This window comes from Cloeon dipterum, chromosome 3 (genome assembly GCF_949628265.1).
Source record: "Cloeon dipterum chromosome 3, ieCloDipt1.1, whole genome shotgun sequence".
Lineage (NCBI taxonomy): Eukaryota > Metazoa > Arthropoda > Insecta > Ephemeroptera > Baetidae > Cloeon > Cloeon dipterum.
In genome coordinates, this window is record NC_088788.1 from 32,756,420 (window position 1) to 32,782,797 (window position 26,378).

The 26,378-nt window shown below is 40.0% G+C and overlaps 2 protein-coding genes across 2 annotated transcripts in view; one reads left to right on the forward strand and one right to left on the reverse strand.

Annotated features, from left to right (window-relative positions):
• Positions 1-5,953, forward strand: Wdr24 (WD repeat domain 24). The gene is made up of 10 exons (XM_065482223.1): positions 1-256; positions 311-427; positions 492-714; positions 769-982; positions 1,456-1,710; positions 1,765-1,922; positions 2,247-2,433; positions 2,897-3,383; positions 3,626-3,888; positions 4,821-5,953. Exons 1-10 carry the CDS (start codon positions 151-153, stop codon positions 5,106-5,108), a joined length of 2,298 nt encoding a protein of 765 aa, XP_065338295.1. The 5' UTR covers positions 1-150; the 3' UTR covers positions 5,109-5,953.
• Positions 5,602-26,378, reverse strand: part of LOC135938540 (endothelin-converting enzyme 1-like) — a 25,811-nt gene continuing 5,034 nt past the window's right edge. The window contains exons 2-14 of the mRNA XM_065482222.1: positions 9,680-9,815; positions 9,251-9,409; positions 9,016-9,164; positions 8,896-8,958; positions 8,438-8,641; positions 8,204-8,331; positions 7,917-8,020; positions 7,737-7,858; positions 7,587-7,685; positions 7,238-7,533; positions 6,869-7,175; positions 6,315-6,487; positions 5,602-6,254 (exon numbers count right to left, since the gene is read on the reverse strand). Of these exons, the coding sequence (XP_065338294.1) occupies positions 6,155-6,254; positions 6,315-6,487; positions 6,869-7,175; positions 7,238-7,533; positions 7,587-7,685; positions 7,737-7,858; positions 7,917-8,020; positions 8,204-8,331; positions 8,438-8,641; positions 8,896-8,958; positions 9,016-9,164; positions 9,251-9,409; positions 9,680-9,815 (2,040 nt within the window). The 3' untranslated portion in view covers positions 5,602-6,154. The remainder of the gene's footprint in view (positions 6,255-6,314; positions 6,488-6,868; positions 7,176-7,237; positions 7,534-7,586; positions 7,686-7,736; positions 7,859-7,916; positions 8,021-8,203; positions 8,332-8,437; positions 8,642-8,895; positions 8,959-9,015; positions 9,165-9,250; positions 9,410-9,679; positions 9,816-26,378) is intronic.

Sequence of the window (26,378 nt, forward strand, 5' to 3'; positions counted from 1 at the left end):
AGATGATACTCTCCTTACACCAGATCAAGTAATTTATGCATATGTGCGACGAGCCGTCTTCGACTGTTCTGCTTGGCATTGCGAGCAAGCGTAAGCTTTGATCGACACTAGATTCTTCGTTGATTTTTGCGGTGATGAGAGATACCCGAAATGGCGTTGGCGAAGGCGAAGACCATGTTTGCGACGCAGGAGGGGCCTGCAAACGCTCTGGCTCTCAACAAGGATTTTAGCCAGGTTGTGATCGCAGGCAGAAACGGTGAGACCTTTAATTCCACTGCTTTTGTCAGCAGTACAATAACTCTTCCAAAAGTTTTCAAGGTTTTCCTCATCGAATCCGATGCTTTTGTGGAAGTCTGCAATCTGCGCGTCGGCAAGAACATCAACCTCAACTTTTCCTGCAATGACGTCGCCTGGAATGCTTACGATGGTAGCTTAATTTTGCTTGTCAGCTTGTCAGTGCTCTAATGATGTCTGCTGGATGAAATTTTCAGAGAACATTTTGGCCACGGCAGCCACAAACGGCGCGGTCGTGGTTTGGAACCTGAACAAGCCTACCAGGTCTAAACAAGAGCATGTCTTCAATGACCACCGACGCACCGTCAACAAGGTCAGCTTCCATCAGACCGAACCCTTCTGGCTAATATCTGGCTCTCAAGATGGCACCATGAAATGCTTTGACATTCGGATCAAAGAGGTCACGCGGACCTTCATCAGGTTAAATTTTTTATATACGCTGGAAAAAATATTTAATCTTTATGAACCCCACAGCAAAACTGAGAGTGTGAGAGATGTGCAGTTTAGCCCTCACCAGATGCACACCTTCGCGGCTGTTTCAGAAAATGGAAATGTACAGCTGTGGGATCTGAGGAAACCTGAAAAGTGTTTACACCAATTCACAGCCCACAGTGGTCCAATATTCGCGTGTGACTGGCATCCTGAAACTACCTGGCTGGCAACAGCTTCCAGGGACAAAACAATTAAGGTAATTAAATGGGAAATTTTGGAATTTATTTTTACTTAATAATTTATTGCATTTTATTGTACTTGACTAGAGCATAACAATAAACAAGAATAAGGAATTTCAAAATTGGAATTTACAATCAGTAGAGGTCTTATTGTCAGACGTGAGGTTGAGGACGGCTGCTGGTGGGACCGATTTAGGAGAATTTTTGGCTAGGCGGCTGGCCGTTTTCACTGGCGGCTGACAATATTTTAAACGTGCAGTTTGATTGTGCTTAACGGCCAGAAGGGCTAGAAGACCTTTTTTTCTCCTGCACTTTTTAATTTTTGATCCTTTTTCACTGGCGTCTGGCGTGGCTGGCGCAGCTTAGCCAGATTCACGGCGGCTTGCGGCTGCCCACATGATCCAAAATTTGCCAGCGCTGACTGAGACGTCCAGATTTTAATTAAACAGGCAATTAATATAGAAATACCTCTTTTACCCAAACTCTGTAGGTTTGGGACTTAGCGACGATCAACAAGCCTGTGTGCGAGCACATCATTCCAACGATCGCGTCCGTGGGACACATCAAGTGGCGGCCGCAGCGCAAGTACCACATCGCAAGTAGTGCCCTGGTGGTCGACTGCAGCGTCAACGTTTGGGACGTGCGGAGGCCTTACATCGCGTTCGCCTCGTTCAATGAACACCAGGACGTGGCGACCGGAGTGGCGTGGCGCGGCGACCCACACGTTATTCTGTCCACCAGCAAGGTTTGTGCGTGACAAAGTGCAAATGCCAGGGTTAACGATTACGTCTGTTCGCAGGACTTCACCTTGTATCAGCACGTGTTCAAAGACGCCGCCAGACCAGAGAGCAAGGCCAATCCTCAGGGCATCGCCTTCAACAGCAAGGGAGACATGTCGTTCTCCTGCAAAATCAGCATCAACCCTGGAACGCTGTCCAAACTGCCCAATCTCTTAAGGTGATTTGCGTGATTTATTATCTAAAATATAGTGGCATTGGATTTTCTTGATAATAATATGTTTTAATTAATTTACTGTAGCTAAGAGAATTGTTCATGAATTTGGACGATGAATCTTTTTTATTTTAAAAATTTAGATTATTGTTATTGTGATTAAGACGCAAGCATTTTTTTTATTTTGTGTATATAACAGTTCTAGATTGATCACAAATTTTTTATTTACAGAATTGAGTTATTGAAAACCAATTTATTTCTCCAATCCTCCACTTGGTTGTTGTTTGCCCATACAATAAACTCCTCTCACTTGTGGCAACACCTCCATAGGAAAACACCTCAGCACAGTGACCAGTTCTGCTCAGTCACAAGTTCGATGCACACATTCTTATCAAAGGCGCAGAAGGAAGTTAAATGCTTCTTGGAATGCGCGAGAAGGTATCAGCTCTCGGGAAAACCTCTCGCCGAACTCTGTGATCACAATGCTGCAGTGGCCAAGCAGCTTGGCAGGCATCAGGTACTCAAAAGATTTCTTTTTAATTCATGTATGCTAAAAAACAATTATTAAATAATCGGACTTGTTCTTGTTGTTTCTAAATTGAGATTTAATTGTCTCTTGATGTGTTTCGGCTCCAACTGGCGCCATAGTCATGAGGCTCTCAGTTACCTGAAACATTTCAAGTGAAATAATATATTTCCTCCATTTCCTTGTTTGAAAACTTTCAATTTGATTTTTTTTTTTGCAAAACGACAGATCTATACAGCTTGAATTATTGCATTTTGCAATAATCTGAAAATCAACAACATCGTTGACCAAATAAAATGAACTAAGAAGTTTGATTAATAAATGATTAATTTTTAACGCATTAAGCTCTAAAATACAGCTCATTATCTGCATAAATGCATTAAAATATGTATTGAGAGTTTCATTTTGATTCTTCAGGAGGTCAGGAGTGTTTTAAACCCATCTTTTTCCACAGGTGAGTCTAGTCTGGGGCGTCGTGAAAACGCTGTACTGCACCCCCAACACAGGCAAGGTCACTGACCTGCAGCAGACGCCGTCGGGCAAGGACTCGCGCGACGACCCCAACATAACACCAGGGGGTGCGTCAGAGGCGCACAATGGCACCGACCTGCGGCACACAGACAAAAATGAGAAGGGAGAGCCAAATGGCGTGCCTCAGAACGAGGACAACGACACTGAGACTGAAGAACCTGAGCAGCAGGACCGGAACCTGAGCACCATCGCCACTGGGCTGGCTATCAACCAGGGGGACTTCTTCTTTGGCGACGGCGCCGAGGGCGAAATGGACCAGCTGCGCATTGACGATGACCAGATGAGCACCGAGGACATGCAGCAAGAGTGGACGCTGCCCACCGAGGCTTTCAATCTGCGACATGAAATTGAGGACCGATCGCCGCCGCCAGAGCAGTTTCCCAATCATTGTGCAGTTGAAATGTTTGATGGTAATTTATTTCAAATCGACTCTCTAAAATTAGTCTTGTTTTTTACTGTACTATTAAAATATATAAAATTTAGTTTGCTCATATCCTGAGCCTGTTTTTCCTTCAAGTTATCCATTTCTTTTCATCTTAAAAGTAAAACTTAAAAATAAAAAGAAAAAAAACTGTTGAAGTATAGAATCCATTTCCTTTTTTCAATGTGATATCGAATTATAAATTTGAGCAAATATAACTTTTATTTTCAGTTCCCCCTGATGAGGGCAACCTGATTCTTCCTTTGATAGACATTACTGGCCTGCCCCGCCTGAGCCATTGGGACCCAAGCGAGTTGATTGCGTCTGCCCTGAACAAACACGCGGAGAGTAGTGACGTGCAGACTGCCGCCTCAGTCCTTTTGGTTTTGGGCGAGAAAAGGATGGCGCTAATTGATGAGTTCAAACAGGAGCAGTGGATCCTCGGCTACTTGGAGCTTCTTGGCAGGCACAAATTGTGGAATACTGCTACTCAGGTATTTGACACTTTTTCTTTCAATGAAATTTCGCTCCCAATGAAGTGCATTCGTGAACTGGGATAAGGCGAACTAGCGTGTCTTGATTTGAAAGGAGCTATTCACTTATTTATTTATTCGTTTCCCAAATTTCTTATTTTTGAAATTTTTATTTTGTAGCAGGTTTAGTATATTATTTGATGTGTTAAGCCTGTTAATACTCTTTAAAATAGGATGTATACCTGATTGAAAGGATCTTCATTTTGCCCAAAACGTTCCAAGTTTTACGAAATTCAATTTAAAATTAAATTAAAAATAATTGAAATTAGCAAAATATAGTAAATTTTACAAGCTTTAAGAGTTATGTGCATTAATTTATAAAATTAATTTTAATTGAAAAATAAACCGTTAGAGGTTCCTGAAGTCACCTCTGCGGAAAAATCTGAGAAATTCCAAAAGTAAAAAAATAATCCATCATTCAATTTGCCTCGGCCAGAGAAATCAATGTGCAAAAATTCATCACGATTGAACAATTATTGCATTTTAATTTTTAATTGATTTTTCCTAAAAAAAACTGTCCGGGCAGCAAGTAGAACACAATGATAGATTGCAAACTTCTTTATTTTTATCCATGTAAACGTAAACATCACAAAAGTGACAAAGTTAGGAGTAAAAATAAAAAAATGCGTGTCAAAGCGGAGCGGACTCAGGGCTCCCTTTTTATTTTGGAGTCGTATGGGGATTTTTGTTAATTTTTGAAAAATTGGATTTTTTATGCAAACAAGGGGTTGCTTTGTGAACTAAATGAGCTAAAATGAGATAATTACTTACAAATCGTATGTCGTTGAAACCAATTGCTAGCCCATTAAGTCCAGTTCAAATGCATTCACTGCATTGAAACTAAATTTGAAGAAAATCAGTGTTGCCTGCAGTGGTGATTTTATGGTTGGCAGGTGATCAAGCACAGTTGGCTTCCAAGCATCACCCAGCTAAACCAGCAGAGCACCACCCTGCCGACGAATTGCGAGACGTGCAGTCGACCGCTGCGGCGCAGCGGCTGGCACTGCGACAACTGCCGGCAGTGGTGCGGCAAGTGCGCCGTCTGCAACGAACTGGTCAAGGGCGTGTTCTCGTGGTGCCAGGGCTGCTCGCACGGCGGCCACCTGGCGCACATGCGTGACTGGCTGCAGAAGCACAGGTTGTGTCCCGCTGGCTGCGGACACGCCTGTGAGTTTGACTGAGGGAACGCGGTGAAGTACTTTTTGCAGTGTTGTTGCCTTGAGTGACTGGATTCGGAGCTTGCTGATTGACTGAGGGAGAGCAAGTAATGAACCTTTCGTAAGAGCTGGCTACTCTCTTATTATATGGCTTTAATTTGTTTCATTAGCTTTTATTATGGCCATCCCATCTATATTTTTAATGGGGCATAAATTTTTGTTTATTTTTTGTTAAAAATTAGGTATAAATTATTTTTATTATTTGCATTAAATACTGTGAACTTATTTATTGAAAAAAGGTATCTGTTACGCTCTTTCTAGTAATTGCAGCCACTGCCAAGCTCATATCGAGTTTTTCCAGCTCAACCAGGCTACGTTCATTTTGAGGCTATCGTCGCAATGAGTCTCCTATTCCTGCCCAAAGATTGTTATGTTAAATATGCAATGAATTGCGTAAGGCTGTCAAAACTTGTGACGATCATGATAATATTATGTTATGAATAAAATCTCAATGAAATTTTGGTCAAATTTGTGCAACGTTTAATTGAAACAAGCTGTACATCACCACAAGCACTCTATAACGATTAATTATTGCATCGATCAACAATCTCACAAAGTGCAGCATTGTTTTTCTTTGCAGATTTTCTAACTTACTCGTTTGCCATTTTTGTTTTGTATCGAAAAACAGATATTATTTTACCTTAATTTTGTTGCCGACAAACTCTCGTATTTACACACTCAGAAGTCTCTTTCGAATACCGTCTCATCCTAGAATCATCTTAAATATGTACACAAAATTCGACGATCCCGCACGTATATAGTTTGTTGTCATGCCAAATTCAGGAACAAGAATAGCTAAAAATTAAAAATGCTAATACGAAATCTAGCCGCGTGATGCTCATTAAAATACTATTGGCACATTAACACTAATAAGTAATACATGACATGGATTCTCTTCAACGTAAAATGCTTCAACAGAACTGGAAATGCTGGACGGTGCTTGGCTATGCTGAATGTTTGTTTTTGTAAGTTGTTGGTTCTGCACGATGATCAAGTCTGCGCCTCACTCTTCAGTATTTGACACAGCTCGTTCTGGAATAGAGTAGAGATTCTCGGGAGCAGTCGAACGCTTTGCTGAATGCCTGCTGCTCTCTCATAGTCAGCCGCAACCTACGAATAATCACATCATTATACACGATCGAGGACAAATTTTTGGCGCGTGTAACTTACAGGAAAACGTCGTCCAGTTGATAGTTCACGACTTCGTCCATGTCTTGCTGCTGAGGAGCCGCTTGTGAGCAGGTCATTTGCGTGTATGAAATGAAGAAAAGCGCATCGTCTTCGTACGTTTCCAACGCAGGCTGATGCACGTGAGGCAGCACTTTCGACGTCCTCATCATTGTCTATAAAATTCGAATGTTTCTTTTAATATATATTTTGTGATATTATTTTTGGTTGCAATATTTCTTTCGAGGTCTGGAGGAAAATCTCTTCTTATTACATTTAACACTGCATAAAGCGCATTGCTTCTGTACCAACTCAAATTTAATTTATAAAAAGGCCGGAGACCATTGTAAAATTTGAATTTCCAGGCGTCATTTTAAGTGATCTTGATCTATGACCACGGGTATGAACTCTATAACCAATCAAGACGAGTTCGACAGCTTTTAGTTGGAGTCTGTAGCATCACTCTCAGCAAAGCAATTAAAATATAATTATAATTTATCTCCATTTGTATCCATGAAATAGAACTTCAAATCTTATGATTTTGTAATTATCCTCACCCTGTATGACAGGGAGACAGCGTTGATGTTGGTGTTGACCTGGTGGGCAGTCCTGTTGACCCTGATTCTGTCAGTCTCACTCTCAGTGCTGGCCAGCGAGTGCACGAGACACAGCTGCGCCCTCCTCGCGGCCGCCTTTGCCTGAGCATGGATGCTGCTGGGCATGGACGAGCCGTCTATGTTCATGCTCGGAGTCTCAGGGAGCAGCAGCCGACCCTGAGAGTCTGCCAACACGCCGCCGTACAGGGTGGTGCTCGCCACGATGGCGCTGGACAGCCGCACGCCCAGCGTTCCGTACAGCATCGCTCTGAAATAATTTATGTCGGTTGAAGATTGGATTTTTATTACTAAAAATGAATCGCAATTTACCTGGACAGGTATCCCTGGAAGAAGGGCGGCTGCAGCAGAGACAGTGGAACAATGATGCGGTTGGCCGTCGGTTCGTACACGACGTCCGAGCCGATCAGGGAGTCTGACCACCGGTTCTCCTCCGAAGGCACTTTGTACCTGCGCAGGGCGTCGTCTCTTCTGATGAACACAACCCCGTACTTGATGTTGGTGAAGAAATCTTTCTTGTGGATGTAGAAGTCGTAGTAGTAGTTCTCCAGGTACGAGTTTTCCAGCATGAACTGTGGGAATCCAACCTGAATGCCCATGGTGGCCACCTGAAAAATGGTTGATGGTCAAATCAGGGTTTTGTACTTCAGAGAAAGCAAACCTTTTGGAACACGTGGTCCTTCAGCTCTTCGGGCATCCAGTTTGACGCAGACACTTCTTCACTGATGACTCCTCTCAGGTCGTCAAACATCTCTGTCACCTTATTTTCGAGTCTTGTTAAGTTAAGGTCAAGGGAAAATTTCATTTTTACGATTTTGCGTTTTTGCTCCGTGTCTGACTCTGCTTTCTGGTACATGGCAGCCACGGCAAGGCCCATGAACTTCTGTAGGGTGCTCACACAAATTTCCCACCTGGGCACCGGCTCTGACAGACCTGGAAGCGCAGTTTCAAATTTTATTTAAATTTTCTCTGGGTTTAAATTATTTTTTACCTGTCAATCCTTTGATGTATTCGTTCACAATTTCAGTGTATTCTTGAGACAGGTAGGGCAAGTAAGCAGAGGCGAATGTCCACAGAACGTAGTTGTTCAGAGCGCTGAAATAATTTTAATTAAAATTTCAAGCATGTTTATTCCTTTCTAGGTATTTTTCTCTTCCGCTATAAATGTAGTTGAAATCTTGTACAAAACAATTGTATGGCGGTACATAAAAAGTATATCAGCCAAATTGATTGCTTCATTTTTTATGAAAATAAAAAAGCGAAGATGAATTTTGTCACCTCCTATCTGTCGTCGAAATAATCCTGGAGATTGTGCCAAGGTACTGCCTGGACACGACAAGAATCTCGGTGGACTCGGCAATGTTCTTTTTCGGGAACATCGCGTTCAAGATTTGCAGCAGCGGAATCTGTCGAGTGCATGAGCAGATTAAAAGCCGGGCAACACGGGATTGATTGCGAAATTTGAATCGGGAAAAATTGACCTCTGCCGCGGTCAATAAAATCTGAACTGACCGACTGAGCATGGCTCTTGAGGGCCTCTAGTGTTATCCTATTGTACGTGGTGGCTGGGTCCTGCAATTCGTCTAATGACGGTGTAATCTCGGCGATACGCTTCTCGAAATGGAACATCTCTTCAGCGAAACTCGAGGCGTCCGGACCAGTGGCACCCAGCAGCTGGACCATGTCTTTTAAGTACCGCTTGTAGGCAATCACCACCTGGAGCAGCAAAGAGTGGCAATGAATACAAATCAGCGGTGCCAAGAACAACATAAATAGGCATTTTAAAGTAAATAGCAGACAATTTTTCTTCAATTTTTAGATATTAACACCACTCTGGGATTTATAAAATAATAAATTAACTCTTGCAAACTGGAAGTTTTATTTTTAGCCAAACAGGCAGATGCTATTAATAAATTTTAATTAATTCCCAGCCAAAAATATCTATGCTGATAGAAGAGTGATGTACTCACAGGGTTGTTCGTCCCTCGATAGTAGTAACTCCTGTCAGGAAGTCCAAGTCCAGATGGGCTGACCTATAAGCAATCATTGACCTCTTGATCTTATTTCAAAACTCAATTCTCGCCACTTACTTGAATAATGTTTTGACTTGGGTCCCTGGCGTCTACAACCACCGAAATCTTAAAGAAAGGACTAACGCCGTAGTCTTTGTGTAGGATTTCCAAGACGCGTGGAAAATCCCAGGAGAGCATATCAAAGTCCCGCAAAACGTGCCATCCACCTTTGAAAATCAAATAAATTTATTTTTATCTCCCTTCCGTTAAATCCAAGTGTAAACCTGTTTTGGAAATTTTCCACTGGACTTACCGAGTTGAGTGATGGTTTTCCTGAGCGGCTGCGCCTTGTCTGCTTCCAGGTTGTCCAGCGACATGCACGACTCGTAAAAGTGTTTCACCTTCCATGACACTGACGTGATTCGATTCTCGTGTGGCATTGTGTTGATCAGCTCTCGTATCCGCTGCCGAGCTGCGCAATTTTTAGCAAGGATATTAGCAAAGGGATAATTTATATTTTGCTTCGTCTCAATGAAAATTATTATTCAACGATTTCAAAGTAATTTCATCGGTCACGGTTCAAATAATTTAGTTTAAAATTATGTCATTAGAAATAATTAAATAATTATGCATAGTAACAATTTCTGAAATTTATTTTTTACATCTTTTTTGTAAAAGTATTTTGCGTTATATTTCTTGACAAAAAATTATTTAAAAAGACAAAAACTCAAAAAAACCTTACTTGCAAACTCCAGCTGTTTATTTTGGTTCCAAATTGACCTTGTTGAAGGCAAAGGGTGGTCGTTGAGCCACGCTCCGCAGGAGAAACTCCTAATATCATGGCACGGCGAGACACTCTCATTCATCATGTGCAACATCTGCAAAAGATCAATGAATGCAACTGTTAAAAATTTCGTTCAGAACAGAGGGAATTTTTCTGAAAACTTATCAAAATATTTAACTTAAATTTTTGATTAAATATAAAATTTACGCTAAAAATCTATAGTTTCTCTATTAATTTTCTTTTAAGGTTTCTCAATGTCCGCATTTATTCAGGCTTAAAATTAGTTTGGAACCTCCCTCAAGTGATTTCTATTTATCTCTCTCGTGGTGTGGCAATTAGGCGAATCAAATCGGAGGGTCGTTGCGTTTAGCTCTCTCTCTCTCACATCCGATTCCACTCGAGGAGTTGCGCCTAATTACACGGGCGGGCGGAAAAGAGGTGGTGCTGGTGGTTATTTTAAACCAAAACAGTTGTGCTTTGAAGACTGATTTTTTTATGTTTGCTGATAAGAAGTAAAAGACCGACCTTTCAACCTGCCCACATTCTCCCTTCGATTAGAATATTTTAATGAGAGAGAAGAGAGTCGCCGTCTGCATTTTGGTGCACGCAGACTTCTATGCAGACAGATGTTGAATTATTTTAAGCCTTTAAAGCTTCTCATAGAGCTAAGTACTAACATGTGAATGGAATTATTGCTTTGTTGAGATTTAATTAACTTGATAAAGTTTTATGGTTTTTGATGCAATTTGTATTCTCTGAAGATGCTATGACCTATTTTAGTATTTTAAAAACTTTGATCTTATTGTTAGCAAACTATACTGTTTATTAAAAAAATCAAACTTTGCATTTAAAATCCGGGGCGGAATAATTTTATTTTAGCTGTCAAATCCATTTAGAAACAGATTATAAGCTGAAAATTTATGCGTCAATACTTAATAAACAAAAACCCACATTGCAATTGTTCCAGATGAATTCATCTGACGTCAAGTAGATTGGAATGTCATGTTCAATCTTTTGATGATTGGTTTATTAAACTACTCTGTTTTGTCTGAAGGATGCATTGCTCTTTAGAGTTGGGGCGTTTTAAATGAATATGTTCCTTTCATTATCTCAGTTGATAATAAAGTCAATATTCGTCATCAAAGAGATAAGACTTCTTATAACCCTCTTTAAAAAAATCAGATTTCCTCACTTTCGAGCTTCTAACTCGGTTAGCCAGTGCATTTTTTTCTTCGGCGAATTGGAGACTTAATGAAATGAGAGGCGACTTTTCCTCTCGGGAGAGCGGCAAAAAGTGTCGCAGAAAGGCTTTTTTACATGAGCAAGCGTCACTCGGAGAATTTAAAGAGGGTGCGCGTGTTAAATCGCGTGTTGTTTATTTTTGGACGCGCGCTCTCTTGTCCTCCCACTGCTCTTGCTTATTATGCTCAACGACAATTTCCATTTTTAAAACTAACTGCCGCGCTGTGTGTTGTTGTTTTGTCATTGGGATCGCGCCGAGTGATGCATTTCCCTCTTTTGGAAGCGACTTTTGGCCCTCGAAATTGGCTCTAAGCTTTGGCACGAGGACTGCGCGACTGCACACATATTCGCGGCCGTTTCAGCGCGACGGGCTTGGCATTGATTCATGGCACAGACTTTAAAGGATCACAAATAATTGAAGACTTTTTTCGTTTCGTTTGCTGATTAATTGATGGTTAAAATTTAACATGAACTCTGCGGAAGTCCAAAAGGTTTTCCTTCATCACTTTTTTTTAAAGATTTTAACAGAAAATTTAAGACCTCTTTCATATCATTTAAATTATAGTTTATTTCGTAAACCCACCATAGGACACATCATTTTTACTTGGCGTGAAAAACACATGCACCTTGCATGCTAAAGTCGCGTGTAATATGATATTTCGCAGTTCAGCGTTTACACGCGGCATGCGATGTAATTAAAGATGTTCTCGTAGCGGAAGAGAGCTCGTCTTTTGAACTTTTCTGCGCGCACAACACAAAAGAGCGGAACGTACGTGTGCTCCGTTTATCGGGTGATTTGCATGAATTTCAATGTGCTTTGCATTTAACATCGTATCTTCAAAGTCATTCGTGACATCAGAAAAGCGGATTATTGGCCCACCGGAATGGGTTGACATCATTTCGGACTTAAAGGACGGGGCAGAATAATTTCTGTAATCTCCTAAAATCAATTTGAAAATTTTAAATTTAAATTATGTTTAAAAAAACTGACCTGATGGAGAAATTTGATTTTCCTAATATGTTTTCTCGGTAATCTGGGAAAAGCTCATAATGGCGACGAGTACTAATGTTTAAAATAAACATGATTTCATATTTTTGAAATTTAGAGTTAAGATTCTCTACTTCAGACTCGTGTCACAAGCTTTGTAGTGTGAGAGAATTTGCAATAGCTAAGAGCGCTATTTTGCGGCCATTGTCGGCGGGCAAGGCCGCGTGACGGGTGGCGAGAGCGTTATTTGTTGTATTTCTCTATCTTGGGCGGCGCAACTGGAAACCCTTCTTTGTCAGGGTGCGCTTCTCGCGTGTCCCCAACCGACCGCGAAATCAGGTCTTACGCGCACCTTTCTCAGGTGCAAACCCGCCCGTTGCGAGATCGTGACCCGACACTGCTGCCAAATGTATACAAACGCCGGCAGTTTGAGGAATAAGGCAGGGGCAAAACGAGCGCGCCGAGAACTCGTTATTTCACCTCGCAGGGTGTGGTGAATTTCTTCCAGACCTTTATTCTCGGAAAACTTCTGATTCTAACTCTTGCACACACCCTTCCTTTTGAGTTTAACGGAATAATAAATAGCAACAATTATGATAAATTGAGTTTCCTTCTTCCATCAAAAGGATTGATACAGGGTATAGCAACAGAAAAATATTAGAATCGTTGGCTAGAATGACAATCAATTTTTTCTACAGTGTGCAACAGTCAAATGAGGATCTTACTTAAGTTAAAATTCAAATATTTGCAATTTCCTCCAAACTTTACAAGGCTTGACCATATTTGCTTGTCAGATTTCGATTCCTCTCGTTATGACACTCGGTGAATGACACTTTGTTGTGAAATAAAGCAAGTTTTCAGGCGAGGATTTATCAAAAATGTATATACATAGTGCTACCTCGGACAATTTAAGCTTTAAGAAGCTTTTAAGAACAAAGCTGCAATAAAATTTTAATTTTATTCATTAAAAGCTTTGACTATGATTTTCATATTCCTCTCCTCAAGATTTAAATCCAACATTATGGCTTCATAATAAATGATGAAATCTTCATTAAACACCAAAAGTGTACAACAGACAAACACAATATATGAGGAAATCACAGTTCACTGCTCGTTTTCAAAATAAATGAATTCCTTTTTTGGTAGGCTCCATTCTTCCTAATTAAACAGCACACGAACGTTCCAGTCATTTTTTTAATTACATAAGTACCATGGGAAATTTTGGGTAATTAACGCAATTCTCAAGCTGTGGCAAGGACTGCAAGATTTTTATCTGAATAGATACTTTCCATAACTAAACCTACCTATTGAAGACAATTTTGACAATTATATCCTGCCCTTTTCTATCAAATTAGATTTAACCACATTTTTTAAACCCAACATGTGACTGTTCATGGAACCAATTTTACAAGTTATTACATTGACAAGCTTGTAGATTGATGGTGAGCAAAAATTTCATTTCGGTTGTAGGAATTTTTCTTCGCAACTTAATTGGATGGCATTTATTTTGTGTTCTTCATTCTGGCCAGACATAATCGAACCGATTGACAGGATGTTTTTCGGCACGCATTGATTGTGTGATTTATGCCCCTGCCGTGCGCTTATTAGAGAGTCACGGCGCTTGATTTAGTGCCGAGCAGAGTCAGGAGCGAAGTCTCTCACCGCGCGAGTGGGGCTGCCGGCATAAATATAGTATAATAACATAATGAATAGGCCCGAGTAAAAAGATGAGCGGCTCTATTTGACTCTGGGGTCAGATTTCCTGCGTGCAGCGTTCGTGGAGCCGTGCCAGCATGAAGAGTCACAACCGGCGAAGATGCACCAACGCAGCACGCGGTTACGCCGCACAGTCACGAACGCGCGAGTGCAAATTGCGCGTTTGCTTCCGAGTCGGACGCAATCAGCGACTCTCATTAATTGGAAATCGGTATTCCGGTCGATCTGTCTGCCCACTTGGCAATTTGCATCAAATTATCTAGGAGTTGAATTGGGCCATTTTTCGATCCAAGCACGTGTGTCCGGCTTTGCAGAATAAATTACCAAATTTTAAAGAGGTTAAATATTAAAACAATTTTTTATTCAACTGATTTAATAAACGAGTGGGAGTTCTTTGATGCAAGAATAATTTTTAAAAAGATCGCCAGAATGATTTCCAAAACAGCCATTTGGAGCTGATCAACATCTCCATTTCTCATTACACCATGCACTGGAGGGTTCGAAAAGTGGTCTGTGTTCTATCTCGGCGGAACACACTACGACCATTTAAATTAATTGACAAAATGAGTGACACCTGGAGTCGTCGTTATTTATCTTGGGGAGCAGCGAGGGCGCAACTGCTCGTCTTGCCAAGAAGAGCTTGCTTGTATGAAGAGACGCGAAGGGGAATAAACACAAATCTCACGCTGATAACACACAACGGGTGTGCGGGCAGAAAAGCACGTCTTCCGTCTCGAAAAATAGACCTCCCTGTACGTGGAAAAGAAAATTTCCTCGTGTCGGATTTTTAAAGGAAAATACAGTTCGGGGTTGAAAAATTTCTAGTGCTTTATTCTTTAATTTTTTCTTTCAGTTTTTTTTTGCAAAAAAATTGTAATTATTAAATGGCTTGAACTAAACTAGGTAGAACCCTTTTCACAGAGAGTCTTTAAATTTTGATGAATTTGGTGGAGGTATTGTCCTAGTATATATAGATCTTGATCTTACATGGAAGTTTCCTTTGGTTTCTATGTGAATTCTGCATTGGTACAGTGAGGGATTCACATTTCTTTCAAGGCCTAATATTTAGTAAGAATGTATATTAACTCCCGAAATTCCCCGTCAAACGGATGTATTGCCAATGAAAATAAAATTATAATTCAGAATTTCTGTTTGCTGACCTCTAGGAGTGGACCGTTTTGCACCATTTATATCTTGGTTGACACTGTCTGGGCAGAAGCTTGACCATTTCTCATGTCTCCGAGTGCGTTTTCACCGCGCTACTGCGGTGCATTATTCGCGCGAATAAAAAATGATGGAGATTTATATGCATCTCGGGGGCGAGTGCGGCGGACACCCTCGGGTGCAAACCCCTAAGCGTGGACGCCGGCCAATTTTTCTTCGGGATTCTGTTTGTCTTTTGCCGGAAAAATGCCAACAAAGAATAATAAAGCGTAGGGCGCGTGATAAATGCACTTTTAAACATCTCTCATCGCCTCTCAGCATCTCGAGGGAAAACATTTTCTCTCCTTCGCACTCGCAAAGACACGCAAAATGAAGAGCAACAATTATTTTGTAGTGGATCCTTGAGTTGTCACTCAATTTTTCAGACAGTCGGAAGTGGCAAATTATGTTAATTATCTTTCAAGAAATTCTTTTCGTGCGTTTTTCACAATTATCTCAGCAATAATTAATACCAGTAGATCTAATTTAGTGGTCTCATGTTTCATTTCAGCATATCCATGATTTATTTGAAACAAAAAGCAGCAGAAATAAATCTAGACTCGTGTCTAGCCTCTGCATATCTTTTTTGCCGGCGAAATATGATTAAATTCGTCAAGATGAATCGGCGAGGCATAAATTTGTGTGTCGCGGCCAGTTTAGGCTGCATGGCGTGTGGTAAACAAGAGCACGCGCGCGGAAAGAGGGAGCAGAGCGCGAGGATGATGACCGAAAATATTAAAAGGAAATGTGGGCGCAGCTGTTGTGATTTTAGCGCATCCAGCAGCAGTTTGCGCGCGAGACATAAATAAAATAATGGCCTCACCCTGCTGCTCTTGCGTGCGGTTTCATCCACAGCACAAAACAAATTTGCATATTATGAGAAATCTCGGGGAAAACTCTGAGAAAAGTCATGCAACCTCTCTTCAGCTTTTCAGTTTGAAATTTGAAAAACTATTTTATGATGAAACCCCTCTGACGCAATTGCACAACAAAAGGTGGGTTTATTCAGCTGAAAGAAAGTTTTCATATTTCCAACTCGGCCCGGCAGTCGCTTCCACTCAAAACAGTGTGAATTCCCTTTTCCAAAGGCTGAGTGCGTGGACAAAAGCCAGGTCGACGAGTGCAATCCACTTTCCTTTCTATTCTGGGTGTCGTTCATTTGGAGAGGAAATAAAAGCTCTTCTGTTATTGCTGTCGTCGGCTCTCTCGCATCAAAATACAAACAAAAATGCCGCTTGCAATGGACGATGGATGGCTGGCTAGCCAAGTGTAACTTTTCAAAGCTGCGCGATCGATCCGATTTGAATCGAATTTATTCCCAACACTTTTATAAGCTGTAATAGGGGGTTTTAGGGAGTCTTTTTCAAAGCTTTCAATGGAAAACTCATTAAAAACAGAAGTGAATATCAAACAATCCGCCAAACTTTGCTATTGTTTTCAAATATCCGAGCAATCAAGCAAAAAACATTGAAAATCCATTTAATTTTTCGAGAAATTTGGCACCATCTAAAATTTAACTGTTTCTCGGTCCTGATTTTATAATTATTGCACATAGTAGAGATAAACTGAATGAACTACTTGCTATGTTATTTGCCAGTTTTGAAAAACAAACTTCTGAACCGTTGAAATCCCTTTTAAATAAAATTCCAGTTTTGGTGTCGAATTGTGAGCCCTATTTACTGCGTTTGCTCCAAAATGTGCTAAAATCACTATTCTATTTTCACCCAATCGTCCATTCACGCTTCGTCATCGCATAAAAGAGCACTGGAGTTTAGCAGTGAAGAAACAAGATCAAATATCAATCGCCGAGGATCGCACTTTAAACATGTCATTTTCACATTCGCGAGGCTGGAGGGTGCAATAAAGCGAGGTGATTAGGCCGCACGTGCCGGCCGCAATGATATTTTATTGGTGGTGCTCTCTGCTTGGTGCAGTTTTATTCTTGATCTCGTTCGTTCTCTCTCTCGGTAAACACTTTGCGCGGGCAGCAGTAAAAGCGGCGCAGCCATCGCCGCGGCGGAGGAAACTATTTTTTAATTGTTTGTTTTCGTTACTTGATACTATTTGCTGTTGGCACTCATCCATTTCGGCTCCACTTCGCTCTCATCAGCGAAACAATCAGCCGCCACCCGCATCCGACCCGAGTCGGCACGCGATTTGAATTGCCGCTGGAATAAAGAAGGGAGCAAACTTTTCGCCAGGCCACCCCCTCGATAACGACCCGCACACGACTTTTTACGCGCAGGTGAAACAGGCAGCGAGAAAACTCGGCTGTCGGTGTACAAACATAAAAATAAAAATTCGCCTGATTTTACGACTGCTGGGGAGAAGTGGCGTCTGCTAGAAATGTTGTTGCCGTTCGCAATGTTTGTTTTCCAGCACAAAAATAAACGCACCGATTTCAACACCACGCATGAAACAGATGATTGAATCCATAAACGATTTCACAAATGAATTGGAGCATCTACAATTTATATTTAGAATAGAAAACCGCAACAAATTAATGAATCTGGAACTGCACGAAAACAATCACGGGAAGAAAAAGTTGAACGTTAGAATTTCCAATCAGGTGCGAGACTATTTTTTCTAATCATAAACATTTCCAAATTTTTGCATAATCTGAGCATTTTCCAGGGCCGGGAATCTCCCGGGGAGTTTGCAGTGCAGTGGATTTTAGCGGTTTTAACCAGTTTCGTTCGGTTTATTGCACTTTTAATGTGCAGAACTCGAAAATTACCACTTTTACCATTAAAACTTACGTTCAACGGTATCTAAAAATCTGAGGCTTTTAGTGTTTGGTATTTTTAAATGATTTTTTCGTAAAAAATATCTAAAACAAATTTTATCCATTTTATCCAAAATTTGTCTTATAAAAGTTGGCAAGCAAAAGTCAATGGCTGAAAATTTTGTTTGCAAAAGAAACTAGTCGCAAAAAACCTAAAAAAACGTTTATTCCCATGTCCTGCAGGCTTGGCAATTTATCAGTCTTTTTTTGTTTTTTAAAAAAAATTAAAAATAGTTATCCTTTAAAAATTTTCATAAAAATTAAGTAGCAGTAGTTGTTCCACTAGTCAGCCTGAATGAAATTCCGGATATGGCTGCGTCACGAAACAAAAAAGGCATTTACGATTTACGCTTGTGTCTGCACTTGTCAAGATATTTCTGCATTCATATGAAAATTTGGAGTGAAGAGCCCTCGTGGACGGCAATTTGTGCTGATAGCGGCAATATCGTGCCCGTGAATTTATTACTCCTCTCGCCCTTTGCAGTCGCTCCAACCGAATCGGAATAAAACGACAGACACGCCGAGGGAACGGTCAATTTAAATTATTTAACACACAGGGGAGATAAATCATTGGTCGAATTGCTTGGACGGCTCCAAAAAGGAGAAATTGTTTCCCATTCAATTTTTAGGCTCGCGTATGGCATTTGACTTTTTATTTCAGCCCTTTATGCTTTTACGTGTTTTGTCCAAATGTGAAATTAAATTTTACTAAACCTTCCTTCATGGTGAGAGGTACTAATTTTACTGATTATGCAAGAATTTCCTTGATAAAAATTTATTCAAATTAATGCAGGTAACAACGACGAGCAATTATTTTTTACGGTCTCTTTTTGAAGCGAAATAAGAATAATTTTTACCTCAATAGGCTGTAAATTATTAGAATCAAGCTCAACGTTTGGAAGCAATAAATATTGTGCTCTTCCTTTCGCGGACTAGGGCAGGAAAAAAATTGGATCGAATTTCCATAAAGCGGAGTGGAAAGTTGTGCCATCATGTTTTGGTGGCTGAACAAACAAAACGCTTGTTTTGCGGCTCAGTAGTGGAGGCACATTGCCAAAAATCAAAGTCATTCCGTTCCTAATTGAGAACTGTCAAAAAGAAGATGCTCTCAGGAGCAGAATTAATGATTTGCCTGCCGCTTTTTGCCGCGCTGATCGCCGGCTTCGGCGCAAGACCCGCGGTTTGCGCTCCTAATTTGATAAATGAACCAAGTTTCCTCGCACGAGAGTCTCTCACCCGCGTGCACGCTGCGGAAAATAAACAACAAAGAAGAGCGACGCCGTAAAAGCAGTCCCGGAAGCGGGTCGGTCGGTCGGCTAGGGGTGCGGGGGTGGCCCCCGACCCACGGCATCTGCATAATTCGTCAATTATCCGTCCGGCGCAGCCTCTCCACTTTTAATTTCGCTTCATGAATAAAATTTTAATTGCAAAAACTGCACAGAAGGGGAAACCGAGACGACGGCATCGTAAAATGCGCCGTTTATTCCGTTTATTCGCTTCGTTCGATGGAATTCACTGGGAAAAAGTTTAGACATCAAGATTAAACTTGGTAAAGGAAGAAGCTGCAGATGCATTTAACGTTTTAGGATGCGAACAACAAATTCATAACAAAATCTGAAGTTACGCTACATAGGAATGTGGCGTATATTTTCTGAATAACTGCAGACAAACGGTTACTTATTATTTACAAATAGAAAATTAGACAAATGATTTTAGTATATTAAATAGTGCATGAAGCATTAGTTGATAAAAAATTTCTACTTAGGAAGAGTCAAAACATTATAATTTTTTTGCTTTAAAGAAACAGTCTTAGCTGTACTAATCTCTACAAATATTTAGGTTCTCCTGCAGCTCTATTCTCAAGAGGTAAAAGCATCCTTCATTTCCCAAAAATTACAGCAACATAATATATGTTATTTATTCCTCAACAGAACATTTTATTTGTTAAATAAAAATATTAATCTTTTAAATACGAACCATATTGTGTGCGTTGAGTAAAACTTGTGATGTATTAACGAGGAAATACAAATATTTAATTTAAATGATGAAATATGGCGCTGCAAGGAATGCAGTGTAATTTTCGTGTTGGTTTACCCTCTGTCAAGTTGTGTGCTCTGATTTCGCGTCTGGCCAATTAGCAATTCGGCCTCATTGTCGTCGCGGCTTGAAAAGCAGATTTTGTTCGGTCGGCTTCTCGGAATTATGCAAAGTGCCTTTTGAAAAGCAAGCAGCCGACCGGACAGCTTCCTTTGTACTCAATCGGGTCAATCACCTGAGTACTTGAATCGCAGTAATGAGCGCCTTTCGAGTCGCAGCTCATTTTCTCAATTGCGTGCACAACGACAGCATGATCTGAAAATTTCATGAGTGGAAAAAAAATGTTATAAATCTAATATTATTTTTTCCATCGTGTAATACAACAAAATCTATGACCCGATTGGACTTTATAATATGCTGTTTTTGAACTAGCTACATGAATAAAAAATTCTATAACACAACCGCGTTTCAATGCATGTATAATTGAAAATTTACAAAAGATAAAACTTTATGTTTTACCTTTTACTAAAATTAAACACTTAAAAGATCATATTTTTACGATTTTTCTAGGTAGAGTCTGTCTGGTTTTTTTCTAAAAACGAGAGCGAACTGGAAATGGGGAAAAAAGAAGGTTTACCACATGGATGAAGTCATAAGGATAGTTTTGACTAAAAATTTCAATTTTTAATCACGTATACTCTCTAGAGAAACGTGAGAATTCCAATAATCTGTACTTGCTTCAAACTAGCCGGGGAGGAATTAGAAAAACAAAAATGATGTTGTCATTCCATGAATGATCGCGAGAATTTTCTGAATGCTGACCAGTGCAACACCATACACTATAGGGAGTAGACCATATATACTATCAGTTCTCCCCGTCAAGACAGAGTAAGACTTGGACTGGCATAATCTCTTTGATATCGTATACCGACCGTCCAGAAAGAACAGATATAATCCAACACTCAAAAGTTTGGCCTTTTGGTGCGTAAAAATGGTTCATTCAAAATTTTTTAGTATCCATTTTATGATTTTTGTTTTCAGGCGTAGAAAAATGTCTACAAACGCAACAAACGAGAGTAAGCCGTTATATTTTTACCGCATATATAGAAACCTTTTGTCAGAGCAAATGTTTAAATGAAAGAAACAACCACAGATTCACTGTGTACCTATCTAACAACTTGCATTAGCTATTTCTACAGGTACCAGTGGGTCGATTCATCAATGGCACATTTGGGAGCCACTGATATACATCGCAGCTTTGGCAATGGCTACACTCGCCTGCTACTTAGCATACAAAATGCTTCAGAGGAGGTTCCCCGTCTTGGCCAACGGGTAATTTAATTTCAAACCAAATGTTACGATTGATGCAATAACACGAATTTTGTATGCAGCATTCTAGAGGATACTTTGTCAGACTGGGAACTTGAAATTTGTTAATACAAGAGAATTGATCACGAATGAACATTCTTATAATTTTAGAAATCCTCAACTACCTTTAATTCACATTTTAGCTCTCTTTTTATACAATAAACAGAACAGTAGTAAATTTAGTGCAAAAATAACTTGAAACTTTGGAAAAATAAAACTTTTGTAACAAAAATACTGTATTTTTACGCTTGAAAGCATCTGCAGATCCCTAATAGTTGAGAGTTTCCTTTTTGGAGACAATTATTTATCATTTTTGTAAGAAGAGCAATTTTTTTTAATCTGAAGAACCGTATGGTAAGACAAGAAATATTTGTAAGGTAAATTCATAAGTTATATTTTTGAATTGGTGCTCAATTTGAAAACGATCAAAAATGTAAAACAAAAATATCTCCTCTTATAGCAGAATTGAGATGATGCAGCGTGGAATTGTGGAGTGCTGCAAAGTAGGAAATAATGTACGACGTCCGTGTCCTATCGAAAAGTTGTGTAAATATACGGATACCGACCGATTGACGGCACGTACACGAAAATCTCATCTCTCAATAATATCTCCATTCTCTTTCCGTCTTCTCAGCAGCAGCAGCAGCAGCAGCAGCAGCAGCCGACGACAACGCGTCAGTCCCAATTCCTTTTAAGGATCACACGCATTACATGTGTGGAGAGCAAGGTGAACGCTTTTGTGCCGCATCAGCAGCCAAATCTCTCCAGCTACGTGAAAAATTCAATACGACAAATCACTTGGGAAATAATCCCATCGTTTCATTTTTTCTTATTTTGGTATTTCTATAAGTTCATAAGAGATTAATCACGATGTCAATAAATTAAATTCGTTTATCTAAATTAGAGAAATTGATTTAAATGTATGAATTATTGAGACCGCATAAAATGCTAAAAAAATGTAATTTGTAATTTTGAGCTTGCGATGCAGCGTTCTGAAAAAAAAACGATTCCAGGAAGAGAATGCGCATGCAGCTCATCTTTGGTGGTGCAACTTTTGGCCGTTAAACGCGCCATTAACGCCGCAGCGGGACAAATGCATAAAGCAGGCGTGAAATTTGCATCCCGCTGCATCGAGTGTGTAAAAAGCGCCGCACCATCGCGCTTTATTTTATGATTCGCTGCCTGATGGCGGCCACTGTAAGCTTTCCAAACAAAAAGTCGGTCCGATAAGAGCGAAAACCTTTGAAGCTGGGCGGGCAGGCGCGTGTGTTCGTGTTTATTTTTAAGGAGCACGCGGCTCTTTAATTATGAGATGGCGTGTGCAATCGAATCGCTAATGTGCACTTTCTGCGTCACCAGAAACACTATGCTGCTGCAAATCTCGTGTATTTCGGTATCCGCCTCTCGACTATGCAATTCAGACCCTCTAACGACGCCGCGCCAGCCCCCGCAATAAGATTGATCGTAAAAGTTGTGAAGCCTCGAAAACAGAGAGCTTTTCATTAAGTAAGCCCTATAAATGAAAAACTCGACCAATGAATTTTTTGGGGGAAAATAGAACAAATCACTGAATGAGTCCAGCAAATGAATGCTCTATTCGGGATTATTTCTTCCGTTTCTGCATTCATTTTGCTGATTGTTTTTGCAAGAAATATCTGAAATGTGCTTTTATTACAAAAATTTTTTTATGTAAATAGTAGTGGTTGCCGAACCACACAGTGCCATCCATCTTTCTGCTCTGTAATCTCATGTCTCACAGCACGGTCAACGTTTACTAATTGCAGCGACACACCGAAATGTGTACCGTCCAGGTTTGAGCACGCGATCAGATGATTAATTATCGCACCTTTGATAACAGGGGGAACAAATATAACTGGTGTGATAGTGCTACATCAAAATGATCTCAGCCAGTGAAGAATCAAATATATAGTTGGAAGATTTAAACAATTCCAAACAGTCAGATAGGATTTCCACCAATTTAACATTCAATTAGATGCGTTTTATAATAACTGGCATTACTGTCTAATTTTAAATTGAAAATCAGTAATCTCCAATCTGATTTTGTGGCAAATTAGCCTAAATTGAAAAATAATCCGAGTATTCAATTTATTTACAGTGTCGTTCCTTCATTTGCAGCAAAGAACAGAGGAAAAGTAGGCGGCAAAGGGTCATCGATTCAGTTCCATCGCGGTCAATTATTTTATTGCAACGACCTTGGCCAGAATTGAGCGGCAAAACAACAGCATCGCATTAAACAGCCGCCGTTTTACCATAAATGCGTCGGGCTTAATTTTAGAATTTCGCTTCTTGAATGGCGCACATTGCGGGACAAAAAGCGCCGGCTGGCCGGAATTTTGTGTTGTTTCCGACGCGAGCTGCTCTATATTAATAGACAGACGCGGAGCAGCAGCAGCAGTTTTATGAGGTGTTTGAAACGCGATCGAAAACATTGGAGATTCTCCTGTCGCGGTGACAACTTAACGCCCATCCTCCGTTTCTTACTACAATTTCAACCGCACGCGCCTCTGCGAATTTTCATGATGTGCCAGGACGAGATTACGAAAGCTTAGACATTACACAGAAATAACAGAACAATAAACAGAATCCGTTTCTTGTTTTGTTAGATTTGCGGAGAAATCGGGGAATTGGAGACAGAGAGTCTTATCAATTGCCATTAATTTGAAAGGATTAGAAGATGAGCTACTAATTTTTCTGTTCAATGTAAATTTCTTCACATTGTAATTAATAAAGATCAGTCCTGTGCAGCCGAGAAGCACAAGGGAATTTGCTGGACATGCCAAATTTCCAAATAACTATTTCCTTTAAAAAATAGTCAGTTTTGGACATTCTGTAAATAAATTGTGAAGCGTTTCAAGCTGCAAAAGGGCAAGTTACCGCCATTTCGTATTAACCGTTCCCGTTAAGTAATTACTTTTTTAACAAAACATTGACGAATTAATTTTAAATGATGTTAGTTCTTAGTTAGCAATGATTTAAAATGTTTTCCCAGAAATGTTAAAATAATTTCCTTATTCATAAAATTAATTTTTAAATTGTTAGGTCGGTGAACCAAGAGCAGACGAAAACCTCTCAGCGTTACCTCCCAAATTTCCATGGTTGACGAAAACAACTCTTTTCCCACTGCAAACATTCGCACCTCAAGAGTAAATTTGCTCAAGACAGAAGCACTTCTCGCTTTTTATGCGAGGCGTCCGTTCGATCGAAAGATAGCACCGTGATAGTTGTGTTGTGTGTCGCGTTTATTCTTTCGGCTCGTAAAGAGTCGGTGAAAATGTTTTTACGAGAGTTCACCTGCGGTCAAGTTTAGCTACTGCCGCGATCAAATCCGTCTCTCGCGACTGGAATGTACGTGATCGTCATACCCGCTCACACACCTGCAGAAATCGCAGCTCAATTGCTCCACTTTGAACACAACAAGCAAAAAGACGATTGCGATTGGGACAAGAATATTAAATAATCCGAGTTCCTTATTATTGACTCCTTATTTGCCAATTTAGCAAGTTTTTTTTTACTTTCTGCTTGTGATGGTTTAGACGTTTCAGAGGGAAAGATGCAATATTTTGTATTCTTCTTTTTGATCATTTTAAATTATTTTGTGTTGGATTCGATGCTTCTTAAAGATTCATGATTTATTATTAAAAGCTCATCAACATGCATTTTTCATTCGTGAATGTAAAATTTACTTAATTGAAAAGAGATATCAATTTTAGCGTTTTAAACATGCACGAAATTCTCTAGAATGGAACATTTTTGACGGAGAATATGCCATCCATTGAGTAATTCCTCGAATTTTAAGAATTTTCTCAAAACCAGCCCTGCACCTATTGTGAAAGCAGACGTCGATACAGAATGACTCACCAGGAATTCTCCAGCGCGGTCCTTAATCGTTTAATTTAGGAATTGAATCCTTTTCACAGGCTTATACGTAAGTATGGCTGCTTAACAGATTTAATTTGCAAACATGAACTAGGAGATCAATGTGTTTTAATTCTTGTATCATTTTAAGGTTAAAATGTTCCCGTTTGAATTACCCAACGGACAACCATTGAAAGTCCCGATGCCAGTGATCTATTTTTGCGTTTTCATGATGGTGCTGTTCTTAATTATATGTTTGAAACTATTATTTATATATATGTTAAGTACTTACTCCGCAACCAAAATCTTACAGTTTTCATGCCAATCTTTTAAAACTCACAGGAGTGAGAGGAGTGAGAGGTTAGCTGCCTCCAATCATCCATCACCTGAAGAAATCGATGAGGAGGAAGATGAAGTATAAAGATACAAGCGAAAAAGCTGGATTTTAAAAATGAATTTATACAATTCATGCAAATTACAATACTTTAGAGAGGCTGAAATGTTCAATGCAAGATAAACTGACTCATTGTAAACTTTAAAGAAACGATCAAATTAAGGTTTTACTACATGCACTGTTAAAATAGAATAATAAAACAGAAATTCTGCGTTAAATTCATAATCTCTACTATGAGAGATTGCCAAAAGCTTTCAAGTTGAAATAAAAAATCTACGTAAAACATGCAATGATGCATTTGTGTAAAAAAAATAAACTTATAATGCGAAACTAAACAAGTATTTGTATTAAAAGAAAATAAATAATCCATATAGCCTTATGCAATCATTCCGTTTATGGCGTTTGCAGAGTATGTTGACATGCACGTCAAAAGACAAATATTTGTAATCGGCGCGTTTTATGAAGCGCGGACTAGAAAATGACTTGCACGTTTGCGTCTGAAACGAAGACGAAAAGAAAGACAAGCTGGGCGTAAATCAAACGGGCAGTTAATCTTCGCTTTTTGCCTCACTTTTCTCAGCGCCGCAAACACGTCGGCAAAGTAAATAAAAGTACAAATCACCAGGACAAGGGGGGTGGCGGGGGTGGTCGCGAGCAATAAGTCAAAATCTCACCCGAAAGAGATAAGCGGCGCTGCCGAGATTTACGAGACGCCACCTTGTAATAAAGATTCGCAGGCGAGGGGTGGGTGGCCTGGGGTGGTGCCAACCCTGGCAGCCAACGGCCGGAACGAAGCTGACGGACCGAAAATATGCAAATACGACGGAGATGTACACTTTTAGGACGCGGCCTACATGCTAAACAACGTGTTTTCCAATTTTTTCTTCTCAAATGTAAAAAGCACAAACGCTGCAAACAGATTCAAATGAGGGGCTAAAAATCACTTGGCAACGAAACAAAAGGAGAGGAGCTTAAAATATTGATTAAGCTTTTTAAATGATGCAATTCAGATTGAGAAATTTAAACTTCATAGCACTTAAATCCTCTT